This window comes from Bubalus kerabau, chromosome 21 (assembly GCF_029407905.1).
Source record: "Bubalus kerabau isolate K-KA32 ecotype Philippines breed swamp buffalo chromosome 21, PCC_UOA_SB_1v2, whole genome shotgun sequence".
NCBI lineage: Eukaryota > Metazoa > Chordata > Mammalia > Artiodactyla > Bovidae > Bubalus > Bubalus kerabau.
In genome coordinates this window covers 64,085,254-64,106,716 of record NC_073644.1, presented here as the reverse complement: position 1 = coordinate 64,106,716, position 21,463 = coordinate 64,085,254, and the positions used below count along the sequence as shown (strand labels likewise).

The window sequence follows — 21,463 nt, the reverse complement described above, 5'->3', positions numbered from 1 at the left end:
TAAGAAGAATTTCTTTATTGTGGTGGTAACACAAGAAAGTTGTAATTTTCTTATTCCCAAGTGAAAGTGTTAGTTGCTCAGTCGTGTCTGACTCTGCCATTCTATGGACTATACCCCCATAGGCTCCTCCATCCATGGATTCTCCAGGCAAGAACACTGGAGTGGGTTGCCATTCCCTTCTCCAGGGGATCCTCCTGACTCAGGGATGGAACCCGGGTCTCTTGCATTGCAGGCAGATTCTTTACCCTCTTAGCCACCAGGAAAGCGCAGTGCTTAACTGTTCTGTTCCTTAAAACGTGACAGCACTGGAAACTACCGTCGGCTGGGAAAGAAGGGCGCACGCCTGAGGTCATCCGCCTGCGCACAGGCAGACCCAAGTAACGAAGGATCTCCCGAGTCAGGTGACTGCCACTTCCTAATTTTTCAGTATTTAAAACTTTCGCTTACTCTATGAAACGGGATTGTTGTTAAAAAAAAAAAAAAAAAAAGTGCTGCTAGCAAAGAGATTTTGCAAATTCCCATTATATCCCTTAAAAAGTGCCTTTCCGGTTTCCTCCTTCCCTGGCAACTGGATTCCTCTGAACTGCCCTGAGCTGCGGGGCCTGTGTCTACGCTGTCTGGCCGCCTGCACCTCTCGGCTGTCGCTGCGCGCGCAGCCTGCGGACACACCGCGGCTCCTGCTGCTCCCACGGAGCCGCACGCCTCCGGCCCCTCAAAAACAAGTCCTTCGGGCACTCTCGTGATTACCTTGTGGGCCGGCCTCCATGGACGACTGCTTGCACTCCTGCGCATGGTGTCCGCTCACGCCACAGTTGTAGCACGAGGCGCTCCCGCTCTTCTTGGGCGCCGTGCCGCCCGAGCCGGCCACCACGCTGTGCGCGTACGCGGGGTAGAACCGGCCGAAGCCCGCCACCGGCTGCACGCCGTAGCCGGCCTGGCCGCCCAGCACCGGGTCATGCACCAGCCCGCTGGCGTACGGGGCCTGAGGCAGGAAGAAGGGGAGCTGGCCGCCGCTGCCCTGGGGCGCCTGGCTGAGGTAGCTGCCGTTGCAGAGGGAGGGCAGGCTGAAGAAGGGCGAGACGCGGTACAGCGGCCCGGGCGCCGGCCCCGGGTAGTAGTAGCCGCCGAGTGGCAGCCCGGCCCCGCAGCCGCAGCGCCGACCGCACGAGCCGCAGGCGCCCGCCGGGGCCAGCAGCGCGCCCGCGCCCAGGAAGGCGGCGCCGTCGCCCTGCGCCGTGCTGGGCGCGGGGCTCGCGCTGGGCGCGGGGCTCGGGGCGCCCGACGGCGCGCTCGTGGCGGCCGGCCCGGGGAAGGCGGCGGGTGAGGCCGCGGGGACCACCACCTTCACGCCGGCGGGCGGGGCCGCGGCTGCCGCGCCGCCCTCCAGCTGAGGCACCATTGGAGAGAGTCCCGCCGCCGGTGAGGCGGCCTTCGGGACGGGGTCCGTGGCAGCGACGGGGGAGCCCGGGAAGGGCCCGGGGCCGGGGCCGAAGGCGGCGCTCGCAGAGCCCGCGCCCAGGCCCGCGGCGGGCGGCGGCGCCAAGTTCAGGGCGCAGCCCTCGGGGGGGCCCGGCGGCAGCTTCAGCCTCTGGATGGTGAGGTGCAGCGCGGGGCCGCCGCCGTGCGGGAGGAAGCCGGAGGGCAGCGGCAGCGGGGCCGCCAGCAGCTCCAGTGGCTTCTCCGAGTCCCCGGCGGACGTCGCCGGCCCGAGCGCGCCCAGGGGCGCGGGGTCCGCAGGCTCCCGGAGGGCGGAGAGCGCCACAGGGCCGGGGACCAGCATCCCGATCGTCTTGCCATCAGCAGACTTGGGCGGAGGCACCACGACCTCAGACTTCTGGGCACCATTGTGCATGACACAGTGTAGAGTTGGCATGAAAGAAATATGCTGATACTTGGCTGAGCTTAAGGGATCTTCCAAAAGGTCTGCACTGTCGTTTCCTAAGGAAGCGATTTGAACAGGTGGCTTGACCGTGACCGTCTGGCCGACAGAACCGTAACTTGTAAACCTGGTTGTCGAGGGATTTCCAGAGTCCTCGGAATTGCTGTCCGTGTCTGAGGGAAACATGTCAACAGATGTTAACACAAGCATCCTCTCCCGTCCATCCTGCTAGAAATAAAATTTAAGTATACCTAAAAATATATCCTGACTTTTAAAACCAATAAATGTATCCCCCTCAGTGTCCTGACTATTGAGCTAACCTTCTTTTAATTTTCGGCTTTCTATGGACTTTATTTGAAAACTATGGAGATTCTGGAAAAGGCAAGACACCAAGGAGACAATAAAAAGATTGGTGGTTGCCAGGGGTGGAGCCCGGGAAGGAAAGATGAGGAGGCAGAGCACAGAGGATTTTCAGGGCAGTGGAAACACCGTATGATGTCGTGAAGGTGAATCTGTATCCTTACACATCTGACCAGAGCCACTGAAGGTACACCACCAAGACTGTGCCCTTAGACATATCACGTGTCAAAGTCAGTTTTGTGTCAAAGTTGGTTCCATCCTTGGTAAACAAATGTGCCATTCCAGTCAGTGATGTTCATACCGTGTGAGAAGAGGGGCTACACAGGAAATTTCTGTGTCTGTCTCTCAGTTTCATTGTAAATCCAAAACCGCTCTAAAAAAATGAAATCTCAAAAAAACCCTTGGACAGGTAAGAAACAAAAGGTTAATGGCGCCTGGATGAAGCACAGTATAAACACAGACCTTTATTACAAGGGATCAGGTATCTTTTACCTTTAATCAATTTTAGGCAATTCATTTGATTTATATGCTGTACTGCCTGCCAAACGTGAGGTCTTCACATTTGTCTCTCATAAATTATACAATTTAAAGGAGTTCAATCAAGACTATATTTAATTTAAACATCTAGACGTAGAGAAGGGAAGACAGTTTTCCTAGAGTGGACGAGTCTCCCTTTTAAACACTTCGGTGGAGAAAGAGCATGTGAAACTGCCAGTGCGGTCATCAAGTAGAGGCTAGAGCACAAGAGGCAAGAAACACACGAGAGCGCTGCAGTTCCTTCTAAAAGCGAACAGCCAAGTGGCAGATACAAAACTGTATCACAGTTCTTTTTATTACTGCATCCTTCTTACGCACTCTTATGCTTGTAAACAGAAATAAATTCAATATAGACTTCCCCTGGGTTTCTTGATTTTTGGTGTAAAGGGGGCAAAGTGCAAGATTTAATTCAGTTTTAACTCTCATAACCCAGATCCTGCAGTGCTGTGTATGGAGACCACCCAATTAAATGCAGCACCTGATTTAACATTTTTTTTGCTCACAAATATAAGCAGAATTGCATTATGTAGTTAAAATGCTTATATTTATTAAGGTAGTAACTAGCTATATTCAGCTAAGAAGCTCAAACTTTTAGAAACAATTCTAAAAACAAATCATACTATGCTTCCTGGAGAAAGGTTAAATAGAACCTATTTCGTGACCTAGAATGTAAACAACAATACTAGTAACTCAATTTTTATTAGAAGAGATTCAACTTATGAATAAATGGTTCTAATATAGACTCCCCTTAATAACTGAGGAGTTCCTTGTTAAACTCTGCAAAACAAAAAGTATTCAATTAGTAACTTACTTAAGGCATTATATCTATATCTGTACCTTCACATGAGTAGGAGTTAAAAATAATATTTAAGTTCCAAAGAAGCTGTTAACATTTTTCAGATGATCAGTTAAATTTCTAAATGAACTGGGCTTTGTTTAAATCATCTTAAGTCATAGCAAATGGCCCCATGATTTTAACTGATCTCAAATGGTTTTCTGAGCATTCATTAGAAGGACTCATCTAGCAATTTAGAGATAGGTTTTCCTTTTCTGAGATGACTTTGAAAAGTATAACGTCTCATTAACAAAACCCCATTATGACCACCACCACCAACAAAGCCACCTGCAGTGCAGGAGGCCCAAGTCCAGTCCCTGGGTGGGGAAGACCCCCCAGAGAAGGAAGGGCAACCCACTCCAGCATTCTTGCCTGGGAAATCCCATGCACAGAGGAGCCTGGTGGGCTACAGTCCATGAGGCGGCAAAGAGTCAGACACGACTGAGTGACTAGCAGCTGAATCTGCCAGGTTAGCAACTGCTGACCCATGGCATTTGTCACCATCGGCGGCACATGTTCAACAATATGGCTGCCTGAGGTAGCGTTACTAGTTGGGACTAACAAGAGTCTGACCAAAAAACTTAAAAGAAAAAACTGAAGAATGAGATGTCCACAGGAAGCTCTGAAAAGCTTAGATACATCCCTGGGAATCTAGAAGGCCATGCTCATACGCAGGGCTGTGGGCCCGTCCAGTAAGACCTAAGGTGGCTTGGATATATCCCTGAGAATTTAGAAGGCCACGCTCATATGCAGGGCTGTGGGCCCGTCCAGTAAAGACCTAAGGTGGCTCTCAGTTCTTACTTCTGGCTGACTCTGAGCTTTCATGTAAGGAGAATTTGAAGATGCAGTACATACAGAAAACAAAATGGCAGATATAAATCCTACCTTATCATTAATTACAGTAAATTTAAATACATAAACAAGTCAGCCAAATGCCAGAGATGGGCAGAATGGCTTAAAAAAACCATAATCCAACTATAAGATGTCTTTAAGAGACATACTTTAGAATCAAAGACACAAATAACGTTTAGGGTAAAAAGATGGAAAAAGAGGTATCCTGCAAACACCCAAGAGAGAGCTAAAGTGGCTACAGTATTATCATCTGATAAAACAGACGTTACGGCAAAATCTGCCACTAGAGACAAAGGATATTTATAATGATAAAAATGGTCAATCAGGAAGACATAAAAATTATATGTCCATCTAACAATATGCAATTTTCAATCTTTCTACACCGACTCTGTATTTTGTTATGACTCTGTCTTCTTTCTCTTTAATATCATTTCCAGTGAAACAGGTTTAAAAAATCAACATTACTAGAAACTGCTAAGTTAATGGTCTTTAAGACACCTGTTATACCAATTAAATTTAAAGTCAATAATGACATTTTCAGTACCATAAAAATAGTTGTTTGACAGATTTTAAGAGCACACATTTCCCTCTGCCTCCCCCACACCCTTCCAAAGAGCAAACCTCTGTCTTTTTCTTCTTCACTTTCAAAACTCTCTCTTCCATCATGTCGGGGGCTGGAAGGAGAGCTGTAACTCTCTGAAGATGTTTCTCCACACGTGTCATGTCCAGATCCAATGTCCAAACTCACATCTGAAAATTACATGATTTTATAAAAAGTAGAATTGTTCAGTTAAATACATTTCTGAACTGAACCATCAGAAATTACAGTTGTAATTTTTTTTCCAGTTTTTCTATAATTATGTAATAAAAACTGGCCCTTGACCAAGGTAAAAATCCATTACTGAAACACAATTTTAACTGAAAATAATTGACAAATACATTTGTAAAACAAAGGCAGAGAAAATAGTCAATCTTATTGACTTTAAAAATCAGAATTAACGTTCTTTGTAGGGTCTGCCTAATATTACCACATCGAACCACTTCTTAAGTTAAATAAAAACTCCTCAGAGTATACTATAAAATTCTTTCTTAAAAAACAACAACAAAAAAAAAAACACAAAATAAAACAACAACTCAAGAATACAACTGACTGCCAAAAATGGCTTTCAGTTAAAATTTCCATGCCTGAAATATTTGAAAAGATTAAATTGCTTCCCATGAAGTAGACTGAGTAGCCCCTGAGTTCTAAGCAGAAATAAATGATGGACTGGGAATAAAAAAAAAAAAAAACGCCACCACCACCAAACCACTTGGGTAGAGTGAGCTCACTATCAGGCAGTGAAGCCTTTGATACTTCACAGGGTAAGCTTCAGAATGCTTAAAAAAAAAAAGGAGGTGAGGCAGCTAGTTCTCAGAATGAAATAATTTATTCCATTAATTTCTTTACATTATATAGCTAGTAAATATTTTAATCACTCAACTGTCATAGATTAATTTGCAATTTTCAAAGAAATACATACATAAATCTAAATCTATAGTGAACATAATTTCCTGTTTTTGATAATCCAGGTGCTTTAGAATTGTGTGGATTCTTTGGAATTTTTATAATAAAAAAGAAATGTGATCCTCTGAATTCAGAAGGTGAGGAAGGTAAGGATCATTAACTATGCCAAAGGCTATTCCACAAACTGCCCTTTTAAAAAGAAATATAAAAAACTCAACATTCAAAAAACTAAGATCATGGCATCCGATCCATCACTTCATGGCAAATAGATGGGGAAACAATAGAAACTGTGACAGACTATTTTCTTGGGCTTCAGTATCACTGCAGATGGTGACTGCAGCCACGAAATTAAAAGACACTTGTTCCTTGGAAGAAAAACTATGACCAACCTACAGAGCATATTAAAAAGCAGAGACATTATTTTGCCAACAAAGGTCCATCTAGTCAAAGTTTATGGTTTTTCCAGTAGTCATGTATGGATGTGAGAGTTGGACCATAAAGAAAGCTGAGTGCCGAAGAATTGATGCTTTTGAACTGTGGTGGTGGAGAAGACTCTTGAGCCTCTTGGACTGAAAGGAGATCAAACCAGTCAATCCTAAAGGAAATCAGTCCTGAATATTCTTTGGAAGGACTGATGCTGAAGCTAAAGTTCTGATACTTTGGCCACATGATGCAAAGGAGTGATTCATTGGAAAAGACTCCAATGGTAGGAAATATTGAAGGCAGCAAGAGAAGGGGACGACAGGATGAGGTAGTTGGATGGCATCATTGACTTGATGGACATGAGTTTGAGCAAGCTCTGGGAGTTGGTAATGGAAAGGGAAGCCTGGCATGCTGCAGTCCGTGGGGTTGCAAAGAGTCGAACACAACTGAGCAACTGAATTAAACTGATAAACTTTTTTACTTATTGTTTTCCCTGATTCCACTTTTCCCCTTCTATTTGCCATGAAGTGATGGGACAGGGTGCCATGTTATTAAGACAACAAAGAGGAAAAAACTTAGGCTAGCCACTATTCTAATGATAAAAATCTAGTTATTAGTATTTATGGATAAAAAGAAGCTAGACAGACTTAAGAACCATTTAGACGCATCAGACGACAGGCCCACAATGAGTTGTTAAAGGAAGATGAAGGTCTTTAAATCATTATAATCTAAAATAAATTGAGAGGTCAACCCCAAATTTTTGGTGCCACAATCAGCCAACAGAAAAATGGGGTGGAAGAAACATGGGTGATGCAATCGGATAAAGTTCTTCATATTGTAAGTGAGGTAAGGCATCCTTCTCTTTAGTAGAAAGATTTAAAGCTTGAGATTTTAAAAGCAAATATTGTGAAAACACAGATGATGAACAGCACTGACTGTTTCGGGGAGAAGACAACATACAGGGGGACGGGGGGACTTATTTTGTTCCCTTTTGTACCTTCAGAATTTTGAACTACATAAATGTATTTTACCCAAAATAGAAGTTAAATTTTAAGTTACAAACACTTATCTCAAACTGAGTTATTTAAAAATCTGGACAATCCATGAATCAAAGGACCCAATATTTTCAGCGTCAATATGGCATCTACATTTACTAACTGTGTGCTTGTTCTGTTAAAAACCCTTAAAGGTAATTCCTTGGTATTTCAAAGGGATTAATAAACAGAGGGTTTTATCTCTAACCTGCGGTCAGCAAACATCTCAGCTACACCTGACAATAGTTTCAGAAAGTATTTTTTATTTATAGTTTACTCTATAAATAAAAAAATATATATACACACACATATGAATCAGTGGCATAGAGAGAGAACAAGAAAGATAGAATAAGGTTAATTTTGAATTAAAAATCCTGAGGTTGTACTTTCATAATATTTGAAAATAAAGAAAGGAATTAAGAGTCTGATCGGTTATCCAAAGTTCTTAACCTAGACAGCATATGTTTTCTTCTAACTTATTATAAGAGGCAAAAGGAATTACATGACTGAACGAACACCTTGGTAGTTGATGCAAGCCAAATGCTTTTCATATGTTGTCACATTTAAGTCTTACAATCTGATGAGGTGGATATTATTCTTCTTTTACAAATTTAAGAAACTAGGAGGGTGGTATAGATGCAAACCTACACCTGTCTAAGATCAAAGTCCACATGCATCTCTGAAAATATGAAGCTAAAAGGGAAGAAAGTGTTACTAACTTTTTGGATGTAGTTCCCACATCATATGAGACCAGAGTGATGTTACGAGGGTGGTGTATACCTGACGGGAATCTTAGCTCGAGATGGCCTGATCTAGCACGTGGCTTAGAAGGCAGCACAGAGAGCGAACCAGGGGCAGACGGACAGGGAGCCCTGGCAGGGCCGTGTCTAGTCATCCACCGGGGACTCCTGCCCCTTGTTTCAGCTGCCATCACCACGGCAATCTCAGACACTGCAGTGTTACAACACGAAAAGTTACTCCAATGAGTTGGCCCCCCACGTTTCTCTGCTCTCCCTGCAGTCCCAGGGACTCTCAAGAGTCTTCTCTAACACCATGGTTTGAAAGCATCAATACTTCAGTGCTCAGTCTTCTCAAGGTCCTTCTTATGGTCCAGCTCTCACACCCATAAATGACCACTGGAAAAACCACAGCCTTGACTAGACAGACCTTTGCTAGCAAAGCGATGTCTCTGGTTTTTAATATGCTGTCTAGGTTTTTCACAGCTTTTCTCCCAAGGAGCAAGTGTCTTTTCATTTCATGGCTGCAGTCACCATCTGCAGTGATTTTGGAGCCCAAGAAAAGAAAACCTGTCACTGATTCCACTTTTTCCCCTTCTGTCTGCCATGAAGTGATTGGACAGGATGCCATGATCTCATGTTTTGAATGCTGAGTTTCAAGCCAGGTTTTTCACTCCCCTCTTTCAATCTAGATGCTCTTTAGTTCCTCTTCACTTTCTGCCCTAAGAGTAGTATCATCTGCATATCTGAGGTTGCTGATACTTCTGCCGAAAATCTTGACTTCAGCTTGTGATTCCCATAAACCTCCACAAAGGACAATCATTAAAGCTTGAAAGAGTCAATAAGATTTTTTACGATGACTTTAACACAAGAGTACAGGCTTCTGTGAGGCTGGATAGACCCCTCAGGTCTTGTGGCCTCTGCTCTGGAGCAGGGAGTAGCTGAAGAGGAAACCCATGACGAGACCACTGCTGCCGGGGGCGGGGAGGGAAAGGGGCCAGAGTGTAGCTGCGGCAGAGGTCCCTTCACCTCCGAGGCCAGACCAGATTTCCTGCATTAAATACGTCTGAAGTATTCATGGAGTTAATTCAGAAATTACTACTCACATCAATGCAGGGAAAATGTGTGTGAGGCTTTGACACAACAGCTCAACACCCACTCTAATAGGTACCCTGCTAAATATATTTAGGTGATGTGTAATTGAAAGAAAAACTCCCTTACCTTTCACAGAACCACCGTGGGTGTGCGGAAGAGCAGAGATTCGAATACCATTTATTCTACTATTCAATCTACTGTCAGTTTTCTTAATTTTCTCCCTAAGCCAAAAGTATACATGTTACCAACATTTTTTTAACAGTCCCTAGAGAACACATTAAGTACAATACTAATAAAATTCCCCTCAATTTTTTTAATAATTAAAAAAAAAGTTTAGTAAGGTATATGTGAATACAAGATCTACCCCTTCAGTGTGCAGGACTGGAAACTCTGCCCCTCCAAACTGAATATGATACATGACAACAGCCTTGTTTTTATTATGTACATGTGTTGATTATCTAGAACTAAAAAAAAGAAGTCCAGAGTAAAAATAAAAAGAAAACTAATATAAAAATACTATTTATACTACATAAACTAAACAGGTCTATTATCAGATGTTGTCTTCTCTGACCAATTTCTATTACTAGAAACATTAAATTAAACCTACTTTTCTATTTGTGGCTTTCCTTTCTTCTTACTTATTGAAGATAAACTTCGTTTTTCAGTTGAATGCTACGGGAAAGAATAAAAAAGTAACTGGACCAAAGCACAGCCATGCTCAAGGAGGCATCCTCGTATTCCGATACAAGACACTAAAATGACGCAAGCCCAGCTGTGTATCTAACACAGTTTTATTTTCTATCTTTTTTGAAGTTACCTACTTGGTCCACTAAAATTTGCATATTTTCTGACAAATACTCAATCATGAGGAAAATACCTATTCTGTATTTTGCTTTTATTAATAAAATGGATTGTTTTCTTTTTGTCACTAAAAAAATACAATCAAGTAACTGGTATTTGCTACAGGTTTACTCGTCTTTCTCGTCAAGCTCAGGTCGGTAGAACACATGATTGTGTCGACTCTAAGAAGAAAAGGTACAGGCCCTGAGGCAGATGAAGACACACGACAGTCAGGTGGACCTGAGAATCGGCCATCAGTGAGCATGACTTTAATAACACAATTTCTCAAAGTATGTTTTAGTGCTTTAGTTCATTAAAACACATCCCAATAAAGGTTCACATCTGGACCTGAGTGTTAGCCAGTAATACAGATGCATTTTCTAGAGAAGGTGGTTCTCTCCAGAGCGGTCCCAGTAAGCATCGCCCCTGTACTCGCAGTGCCGTGGCCCTAAACTCACTGGGGAGCATGCGGCTCTCTGACGACACAGCGCTGCAAAGCGAGTGCTTCCTAATCGCGTTTGGGAGTGCTGGGGAACTGGCCCAACAAGTCACGAGGGAAGAGACTTTTCAAAGTTCACATCTCCACAGCGAGAAAGGGACCAAAATGTGAATCATTCTTTCAAAGCAAAAAACATGGCATAACGGTGTATCCCTAGTGACTCATTTCCGGCATCATCACAATAAAATGTATTAGTATTTCTGAGTAATAAAACTGATATAAATACACTTCTTCAGGTGCCAGAGGAGCTTAGGTCATGTATACCAATTAACTTCAAAGTCTTACATTGAAATGTTCCTTCATTTCTTCCTACCAGATACACTAGCGGACCTCACAGTGCTTAAGGAACTTGACTCGCATGCAGTAACACCGCCTGATCAGCATGGCAGAAGACAAAACCACCCCCGTACCTGGTCAACTAAGGCCACACACTGCTCCTGGTGCTGAACGGTGGCACAGGTGGGCTTCCTCCAATCCACGACTCCATTCTGCTCAGCATACTGCACGGGGAGCGCGTCCACCGGGGAGCAACCTGCACTGCCAGTGCTAGCGAGAGAGAGAGCCCGCGCCAGCATGAAGCTCTGTCCTCAGAGCCCCAACTACTGAGCACACAATGAAGAGCGACGGCAACCCTCCCTTCAGTACGTTAGTTTTTTATAGAATGCTTTGCAATAGCTCTAAGGAAAAAAGTAAACTATGAAAATAAGCCAGTACATAGCATTCTTACCTATTTATTAATTAATACCTGTCTCTGAAGAGCCTGACAAAGGCACAGTCTATCTCTGGACTCATTCCACATGGCTCACAGCTGGGGTACTAACCCTGATCTTGAGAGAATCGCTATGGACTGTGTGTGTCTAAGGCAAGGGAAGGGACAGCATAATGTGACTGGAAATCAAGAGGAACAGGCCACAGAAACAGACTCAGAGAATCCAGAGAATTACTGGACATGGACTCTAAACTAACAGTGCTCAACACTGGTTAAGAGCTACAGGATGACAGAACTTTGGAAGAATACTGGAAAATAGAAAGAGGAATCAAATTTAAATTCTAGAACTATAAAATAAACAAATTAGGAACGGCAATGGCACCCCACTCCAGTACTCTTGCCTGGAAAATCCATGGACAGAGGAGCCTGGTAGGCTGCAGTCCATGGGGTCGCTAAGAGTCGGGCACGACTGAGCGACTTCACTTTCACTTTTCACTTTCATGCATTGCAGAAGGAAATGGCAACCCACTCCAGTGTTCTTGCCTGGAGAATCCCAGGGACGGGGGAGCCTGGTGGGCTGCCATCTATGGGGTCGCACAGAGTCAGACACGACTGAAGCGACTTAGCAGCAGGAATTCAATGGATGGAAACAGATGAAAAAACTCAGTGAAGAGGAAATCTGGTCATGAGAAAATAGACTGGGGCGTGGAAAGGGGAAAAATGCAGCAGCAGAAGAAGCTTGAGAGAGCACGCAGGATGTGGCAGAAAGCCTGGCCTGTGGGCGCCCAGGGCCGCAGAGGAGGGGCTCACTCAAAGAAAGCTGCAAACTCATCACAGGGAACTGCTGAAAACCAGACAATGGGAAAATTCAAACACACAGTCCGGGTTTGGAGAAGCACCCTAACCTTCAGAGAGTAACAGGGTGGAGACAATGGCTACCTGTGGTCTTAAGCTCCCCCTAGAAGCACAGTCTGGGTGACGTGGTTGACATGGCCAGGCATCTGGGAAGCAGGAGCAAGGAAGGAGAGGGGCAAGTCAGATGGGAGGAGAAGAAGCCAGCCTGCGGGGCTGTCACTGGGGCCACCGCCACGAGCTGCAGAGGCTCAAGCCCCCTGGGACTCCCACAGCTACCTCCCCAGGGGCAGGAACCAGAGCTCCCCACCAGTGAGGGCACAGCCCTGGGTGAAGGAACTTCCCGCTCTGAGCTGGCCGGTTCCAGGGCTACGCAGACCCAGAGCACCCACACAGAACCCTGGGCCAAGAGGCAACAGGCTCATGGCAGGAGCCTGGAGAGGACCACGGCTGTGGGAGGGGGTCAGAAGTCACACAGACGATTTTAGGTGCTTTGAGGCAGAAATCAAACCAGGCTGAGAGGAGATGAAGTGAGGGACCAAAAGCACAGGCCTGGAGATGGTGACCCAGGCGCTCGGAGCTGCAGGAAGTGATTACCCGCCTGCAGTCCTATGTCCTATCTGCGAACTGTCTTTCAAAAAGGAAGGCGAGAGGGACATTTCTTCTTGAGAAAAACAAAGTGAACTCATCACTGGCAGACAATGAAATAGGAGATTTTCAAGTGTTCTTTAGTTAGAAGAATGCTCAGACACACTGAAGGAATGAAGAACAATGGAATGGTAGTATCTAAATGATGAATGAAAAAAAGGCTTCATGAGGTTTAAAAGAGAATTAAGACACATGACAGGCACAGTCTGTAAGCTAGGAGGAGGTAAGTGAAGATAGTGATGCAAGGTCCTCACGTGGGAAGTGGTACAAGCACAGCTGGTGTCAGGCCTTCATAAGCGGCCAACGCAGAACAAAACCCCAGGTAACCACCGCAAGGATCGAGAAACAGCGCACGCACAACCATCGCGGCTGATACGAGAGAAGAGCAGAACAAAAAAAACACCCGAAAGCAAGGAGAGCGAGCTAAAGCTGATACAAATAACGAGCAAGCAGTCAAGTGGCAGAACGGTAACTGAATCTCAGTAAGCAAACAGGACAGCGATTCACAAACGCGCAACAGCCTTCAGGGCTTAGGAGAGGATACCTACTGCACGAGGGGGCCTTTGCCGGCGTGTTTCTTGTGGATTACGGTGTGCTGTAACACATCTAGAGTGGAGGAAAAAAACACTTTATTACACCACACCCTTCTGCAAAACGCAAACGGAGGCCACAGCTGATTTATGAGCATGACAGTGTTCACAGACCACCCAGAGCGCTTCCAAGCTCACGGAAAATTCCTCAAAGAGACAATTTGCAAAGACACAATCAGTGACGAACGTCCTTAAATAGCCTCTCAAACACGTTCCACCTAACAGCAGATCAAATTTGTCCAAAACTACAAAAGTTGACTATAAGCATTAAACTGTAAAACCACAACATTGAATTTCAGGCCTTTTTTTTTTAACCATTAAGACAAATGAAGTGCCTCATATATCATAAAAATACATATTAATAAAACCAACACCCATGTACCCACCTCCTGGATATCTCTGTATTTTCCTCTTTTTATTAAGAAAGGAAACATCCGGGAACAATTACATGCCTCCCTCCATTGCATCCAGTCCCTCCCCCCAGAGGTTAGCTGAGGCGCGTGTGTTTAACCACCCATCCGTGTATTCACACACACACAGTGGTGCCACATGTTTGAATATACTCTAAATATCCTTTATTTTAACTGCCACCGAGCATGAACGTGCCTCAATCTATTCATGACTTTATCAACATTTGAAACGTTCGGGTCACATTCAGGGCTCTGCTGTTCCCCCACAGGCTGCCGGGACGGCCCGAGTCCTGGCCCCTGAGCCCACAGGCGACAATGTTCACAGAAGCAGAAATGCTGGGGAGCAGCAGGAACCGCCTCCCACTGCACGACAGCGTCGAATTCTGTCCAAAACACTTTAAACTCCACTGACAGTGGGTGAGAATTCCCCTTACTTCATATCCTTGATAATTCCCAAACTTGAAAAAGGTCTGCCAGTCTGATGGGTATGAAATCTGGATATCTCTGGATATCTCTTTGATGATAATGAGATGACAATGAGAAAAACCTCTCATTGTTTTTCATTTGCATTTTCTGGACTACTCAGGGGGCGGAACCATTCAAGGTTCTTCTGTGAATTGCCTATTTTTATCTTTCCCTTTGTTGTTGACCAGACTGATTTTCTCAAGGATTTTTGAAGACTGTATAGTCTTGGCTGGAGTCTTCACCTGTAAATACCCAGCAAATGTCTTCAGTGTGGCTTTCTGTCACATGTTAAGCTTTGACTTAGAACAGAAAGATCTCCCCTATGGCCATGCTGCTCTGTCTTGTCTGGAAAGCCTTCTTGTCCCAGAGTACTAACCTTTAAAAACTCAAGTTTTATATTTTACATTAAGTTTACATATGTTACATATAATGTGCTATTCACTTGAAATGTTCTGTGTGCAATAGAAGTAGGGATCTAATTATATAATTTTTCCCAACTGGAAAGCCAGCCGGTACCACTGCTCACACACACTTTCGCTGTTCTCTGAAACACCACCTTTCACACACCAAGTCCCCACACGTCTGTCTCTCAGATCCTTGGTCTGTGCTGACGGCCTGTTTACCTACCCCTGCAACAACACCGTGCAGAATGACTCATCCCAGGGAATCAACGCTTACCTTCTTCTTGACTTGATGCTTCCGAGCTGTCTTCTTTCAAGTGTTCTAGTATCTTGGAGGTCTTCAGAGAGGACTGTAAGTTATCTGCAGGAAGTATTAAATATCATTAACTTTTAGGGAAATTATCATAGTGAGATAAACCAGTGTAATGATTACTTTTCTCCCACAGAAGCTGAGAGTTGGAGTTAATGGTACAGAGAGCGTCTCCAGTAGTTGGGACTCTGAAGAAAGCAAGGGGACCTGGCACAGAGCCTCGGGCTGGGAGTGGGGGCCCTGAGCCACGCAGCCAGCTCTCCCCCCAGAAGCCACAGGACTGGAGCAACTGGGCGAGTCTGCCTGCCCGTGTGCCCGGTGCACAATGAGGAGATGGGCTGGCTGGCGCTTCTAAGCGTCTGTGCTGTGTCAGTTTCGTGCCCTTTTTATGAATGACAGGACAGTGTGGTGACGTCAGGCTGCCACAGCAGCGCACAACAGCTCCCGCTCCTGCTCCTCCTCCAGATGCGTGCTCAGTGCTCGCGGGCCAGCCCGGGCCCTCGGAACACACTGTACGAGCCGGATCGCTTCTCCGTTACAGACAGAGCAGTGGGCTTGCAGAGGTTACCATTTTAAGTCATTTATTTGGGTGTCTAACATCTGTTTTCTCGGATGTCAGAATGTGGAATATTGCTATTGCAGGGAGGCAGGAGGAGTATGGAACTGTTGTTTCTTAGAAGTGTGTGTGTTAGTCACTCAGTCATGTCTGACTCTGTACAACCCCACAGACTGTAGCCCGCCAGGCTCCTCTGTCCATGAAATTCTCCAGCCAAGAATCCTAGAGTGGTTGTCATTTCCTTCTCCAGGGGATCTTCCCAACCCAGGGATAGAACCTAGGTCTCCTGCGTTGCAGGTGAATGCTTTACCGTCTGAGCTACTAGAGAAGCCCTTTCTTAAACGAGTGGCTGCAAAATGAACTTTGCCAACAATATGTTCTTTGGTGAAATAACTTGCGATTTTCCACAATTTCAAAACATGTCTTTTAATACACTATCTTGATTTCATACAATTGGAGATCTTAAAAACCCACCAGCCTCTTTAGCATTGCTCATGTAATTTACAAACTGCCGAACTCTCCAGATGAGTTTCCTCTTATTTATGTGTGTACTACTCACTTGAGCACATTTTCCTAGGCAGCCTTGCTAAAATCTGAATTAAAAGCTTAACTTCAGGCTTCAATGCTTCTTCAGAACTAAACAGATGCTATTTATAGATATTCATTTAAAAAAATCACACTTGGTTCAAGAAGAAAGCACTGACTATTTTGATGTTACTGGCAAAATATTTGTTAGAAAAGGCAGCTGAGATAGATGTGTACAAAACCAAAAGCAAAGCAGACTGTGATGGATGCTGAAACGTGAGGGTGAATCAGACCACAGGAACATACAAGGAGGCAGGAAATATCCTTGTGAGGTGGTTATTCCAGTTGGGTTCCAAAAAACAGGTGTGATCTTAACAGACTGTGACAAAAGGGTGCAAAAGAGCAAGACCCTGGAATAGGAAATGGCCAGGTGTACTGAGTGGCTGCCAATCCTTTAAGCCAGGGAGAGGAGGCTCAAGGATGCTCAGGACAGGGCCTGAGCTTCACAGCAGGTGTTTAACGCTCTGAATAGAGGGTGGATGGAAGCTCCAGTACTTTGGCCACCTGGTGCAAAGAGCTGACTCATGGAAGACTCTGATGCTGGGAAAGATTGAAGGCAAAAGGAGAAGGGGAAAACAGAGGATGAGATGGTTAGACAGCGTCACTGACTCAATGGACATGAATTTGAGCAAACCCCAGAAGACAGTGAAAGACAGGGGAGCCTAGCGTGCTGCAGTCCATGGTGTCACAGAGCTGGACACAACTTAATGACTGAACAACAACAAGAGGATTAACAAACTGATCCCCAAGACAATCCTGGGGCAGGTTACAGTGGAGCAAGAAACTAGAGTCAGAGAAAAGTGAGGCTTTGTACAGTCTGTGCATGAAAAACAGGCCCGGCAATGGGACTGATGAGAAGGTAAGAAGGAAGACGTCCTCTGTCTGGCGTGGCTTGGTCCTTAAACGACTGGATATGAAGAGGGAAACGTGAAGAGGGTGAGGCCCGAGCTTCCAGCCTGGGAGGCTGGGGAGGTCCTTATGGGAACAGGGGCAGAGGTCAGAGGTTATCCATCATCCAGGCTGCACTAGAGTGTCTTGGCAACCTGTGAGTCAGGTCTATCAAGGGGCCTGAGGATCCAGAAGGCCCATGGGTTTGAGATACTTGGCCCCTGTTTTGTGATGTTAGCGTTTTTTTCTTTTAAAATTTTCATTACAGTACAGCTGATTTAGCTGTTAGTTTTTGCTGTACAGCAAAGTGAATCAGTTATACATATACATATATCCACTCTTTTATAAATTTTTTTCACATACAGATCATTACTGTTTTGTGACATTAGCTTTTATAAGTTACTTTCTTTAAAACTGCAGTGAAAATTCACTAAATACTACCAATGTTTCTAATTTGTATGCTACTTGACCTTAACTAAAATGGCAATCCCATATACAGGATGGCATGGTAAAGCAAGAAATCCAGGCCAGAAAAATGTCAGATTTCTACGGAGGAGCAGAGACACTTACTGAGGCTGTGTAGAGGGTCAGATGATATGGACTGAAAAAAGCTGTGTACTTTCTGACTCTGTAGAAAAGCTTGTGATGAAGTTGAAAATAGCTGCCTGCATGTAAAAAGAAAAGAGACTGGTTAATTTCATGCAATAAACCCATAAGATAGGTGAGCTGGTAAACAAACCACGTGGCAGTTTAATTCAGGTACAAAAAACTGTTTTCCTAAGGAAGAGAATATTTGTTTGCTAATGTATTTCCCATAGGAGGAAATGAATAAAAGACTTATCTACAAGAATCTAATAAACAGGCTTATTTTCAACTTTATATAATCTAGTGATAAGGTTTCAATTCTGACCCAACACGTATTACTAACAGTCACCTTTCTGCTCAGAAAAACAACTGCAGGTTCTTCACCCTTCTTCACGGGTGTTACTTTTCACTGTTTGGCGGCGCCATGAAGGAACTGTCCCACCCCCTGAAAATACAGACACTGGGAAGTTTGGAGCGCGGGAGTTCCGGAAGCTACAAGACGCCGCTAGGCTGGTCACAAGTACCGCTGCAGACTCAGGCACGCGTGGCTGATGAGTCACCTCGGTATGCATCACACCATGAGTCTAAGCTGTTATCTTTAAAAACAGCTTTCCTCGTGTTGTATTAATGTCATTAGGGGATTCCAAGTGGAGGTCTTCCCTACAAAAGGGGCAGAATTACAGCACAGTCTGATGGAAAGTTGATGGAAAGTTTAATTGGGATGTGAACACCAGCTCAGTCACTTACAAGCTGAATCACCCTAAACAAGGCATGTGGCCTTTTGGCTCCAATTTCCTCTTAGGAAATTTCAACATTCTTCAAGGTTATGATACTCAAGTAGTACATACACATTAAACTGTCACCCTACTCAACATACAAATCCCTTTTCATTGCTTTTGAATACTTTAAGTGCTCATTCAAAAATTTAGTTCTTATTGACTCCCCAAGGGTTCAGACCTACCATTCTGATTAGTTACAAAATCATCCAATACCATACCAAGAGCTGACCCTTATGGACCGAAGCTTTCTAATGCATTAGACAAAACTTCTTCTTGGAACTCAAAATGTGGAGGTAAACATTCGACAGGAAGACAAAGCGGGAAAGGGAGAGATGGGCGAGAAACAGACACCACGTATGGCGCTCATCTAAACTTCCAGGTCTGAACACATTACCAAAGGCTGGGGATTAAAATCCAAAGGCTTCTATTTATCCAGTTATGTTTACAAACCAATTGGTCAGAAGTACAGTCCTGTTGAGTACAAGGCAGGGACTTGTAATCAGTATACAGGCTCGTCAGATTCACTGCTGCAGGGCCACCAGAGAACAATTACACCCAAACAGGACACAAAGTGGCCATCAACTACTCGCGCAATTAAGAAAAACAAGATTGCATCTGACATGACGTCATCCAACCCCAAATGCATCTTTCCGTACCACACCGTCATCTTCCTAATCCATAGCGCAGGCGGAAGGGAATGCAGACACCAGGCCCTGTACCGGCCCCATTGCCGCCTCACTTACACACTCATTTCCTCCCTCTTTACACACTTTCCTCCCTCACTTACACACTCATTTCCTCCCTCTTTCGTCTTCCCCCTCCTTTACAACTGCTGCATTTCCTAACGGCATGAATGACAGTGACACTAACCCAAAGCCCACAAACTGGGAGTCAGGGCCCCGAATCCGGTTCATGGTCCTGAGACCACAGCCTAGCCTCAGAGAACCACCAAGGGTGTTTTTAAAGGGAAGTATAAGAAAAAAATCACTTCTTTAATATAAATTTTGCAGAGATGTCGCCCCGGTTCTCAGCCCCGGCCGACCACGTGCAGCCTGAGGCGCCCTGGGTGCGCGCAGACCCCGCCTCGGGAGCGCGCCTCAGGAGCCCTAGGCGCAGACCCCGCCTCGGGAGCGCGCCTCAGGAGCCCTAGGCGCAGACCCCCGCCTCGGGAGCGCGCGGTGCGCAGAACTCACCTCAGCACGGGCTCCAGGTCGGGGTGCCGCCGCTCCTCTCTCTTCAGCGAGCCCTGATTCAGGGCTCGGAGGATGGTCTTGTCAAATGTCTCTGAAGACAACTCTTTGGGAAGCTAGGAAACAAAAACCGCACGGCCAGCGTCACGTCTCTCACTCACTGGGGGCACAAACCAGGGGCATAAAAGGAACGTAAGTGCCTCCTGCTCAGACATCACCCCAAAGCCGTCCCCTTTCTAGACTTTCCCGATACAGGGCCGCAGCCTGGAGCAGCCGCCGAGCAGGGTGGGGTCCCCGGGGGCATCCCCGCGGGGTTGGGGGGGGGTGGGACCCGCAGCGCTCACCCCGCTTCCCTCCCACTCCCGGACACCCACAGCGAGGAGCTTCAGTTAAATGGAGCATTTCCCAGAGCTCATATAGCATTCTGCAAAGTGTGGCCTGTCTTTGTCGTTACCACCTCTGTGGCTCCTGTCTCACACGTGAACCTCAGGCCACCTCAGACTGCCAATGCTACGCTCCTAGTGAAGAGCTAGGTGGGAACGACGGGGCAAAACCCCAAGTTTTACACAAACAGTCCCCACCCTCTGGAGCCTCAGCTCAGCCCTGGCCGAGCTCAGTGTGCTAGAAGCTCTTCTTTAAAAACAGTGAGGCCTGATGGATAACCATCTACAAAACCTCGTAACGATTTAGTTTTTGTAACTCTTCTCATGAATTATTAGTTCATTCGTGCAGTCAACACACAGTTCAAACTCCGACTGTGTCCTAAGTACTCTGTCTGGCGCTGTGAATACAGCACCGAGGAGGAAACCTACACCTGGCCTCCATGGAGCTGCGTTTCTGGGGTGGAGGAACAACACAGGGGCCAGACACAGCTGCCACGGAGCAGCGGGGAGGCGGCCACTGAACCGGAAAAGGGGCTGGAAGGCCGGACCTCACTCTTGCACATTTCAGCCAACTGTAAGTGCCGTCCATCAGCCTCCGCAAAAGTTAGAGAGTGTTAGGGAGCACAGGTTGTGAAGGAAACAGTTTTTACTCTTACATTTTGCAGATGATTTTAAAAGGAAGGTAAACAGTTTAAAAAAGACATATGGTAAACTTGAAAGGGTATTTTATAATAGGAAATTCATTCCTAGAAGTACATTATGTTGCCACTTATTTCATATAACTTGATAAGGCATTGGTCTTACAGAAAAAAACACTATATTCAAATGTTGGCTAAACAGGGGTCATTAATTACTGTGATTCTGAAGGATAAGCTATCTATTTGGGACTAATAATTATATATATATATTTTTTTAAAATCTAAGCTTTAGAGAAGTTGTATTACTAAAAAATGAAATCTGTCAAGAAAAAGAACAGTCAAAGCTTAGGAAACCCAGAGGAGAGACCTTGCTGGGTGCTGGGCACATCGCCACCAGCAACATACGTCTCACCAAGAAGCTAGGAATGATACTGTTCCTTTTTTTTTTTTTTTTTAATGTGGAAAGCCTTCAATTCCTTATATTAGCAATATAACGTAAGAAAATCTATGCTTAGAATAATATGACATTTTCTACAGCTCATGTTCATGAATAGTTGTAAGTCAACCTCTTACATAGTGTTTACTTTGGTGCTAAAGTTTTTGGATTCTGTGTATTATATCAAAATCATTTTAACAATAGAATCTGTATTTTTACCTTCAGTAGAAATTCCTGTAGTTCTTGGTGGGTTTTTGTTACTGTTGTGACTGAAAGATCAGACCAATTTACCTGATTTAAAAAGAAAAAAAAACAACAACACATACTATACAGTTATTTCTCAGGCAAGAACTGACTGGAAAAAAGCCATGTGTAAAACAGATGACCTTACTTAAACTTTATCAGTATCAACAAATTACAAATATAAAGTTAATCTGTTATCA

The 21,463-nt window shown here is 45.0% G+C and overlaps 1 protein-coding gene across 1 annotated transcript in view; it reads right to left on the bottom strand.

Moving 5' to 3' along the window:
- The window catches only part of ZCCHC2 (zinc finger CCHC-type containing 2), a 53,722-nt gene that overhangs the window by 2,405 nt on the left and 29,854 nt on the right, over nt 1–21,463 (bottom strand). Inside the window, exons 4-13 of the mRNA XM_055559738.1 lie at nt 21,240–21,311; nt 19,567–19,679; nt 17,580–17,674; nt 14,948–15,031; nt 13,353–13,410; nt 11,006–11,141; nt 9,864–9,928; nt 9,383–9,477; nt 5,085–5,213; nt 748–2,052 (exon numbers count right to left, since the gene is read on the bottom strand). Coding sequence (XP_055415713.1) covers nt 748–2,052; nt 5,085–5,213; nt 9,383–9,477; nt 9,864–9,928; nt 11,006–11,141; nt 13,353–13,410; nt 14,948–15,031; nt 17,580–17,674; nt 19,567–19,679; nt 21,240–21,311 — 2,152 coding nt within the window. The remainder of the gene's footprint in view (nt 1–747; nt 2,053–5,084; nt 5,214–9,382; nt 9,478–9,863; nt 9,929–11,005; nt 11,142–13,352; nt 13,411–14,947; nt 15,032–17,579; nt 17,675–19,566; nt 19,680–21,239; nt 21,312–21,463) is intronic.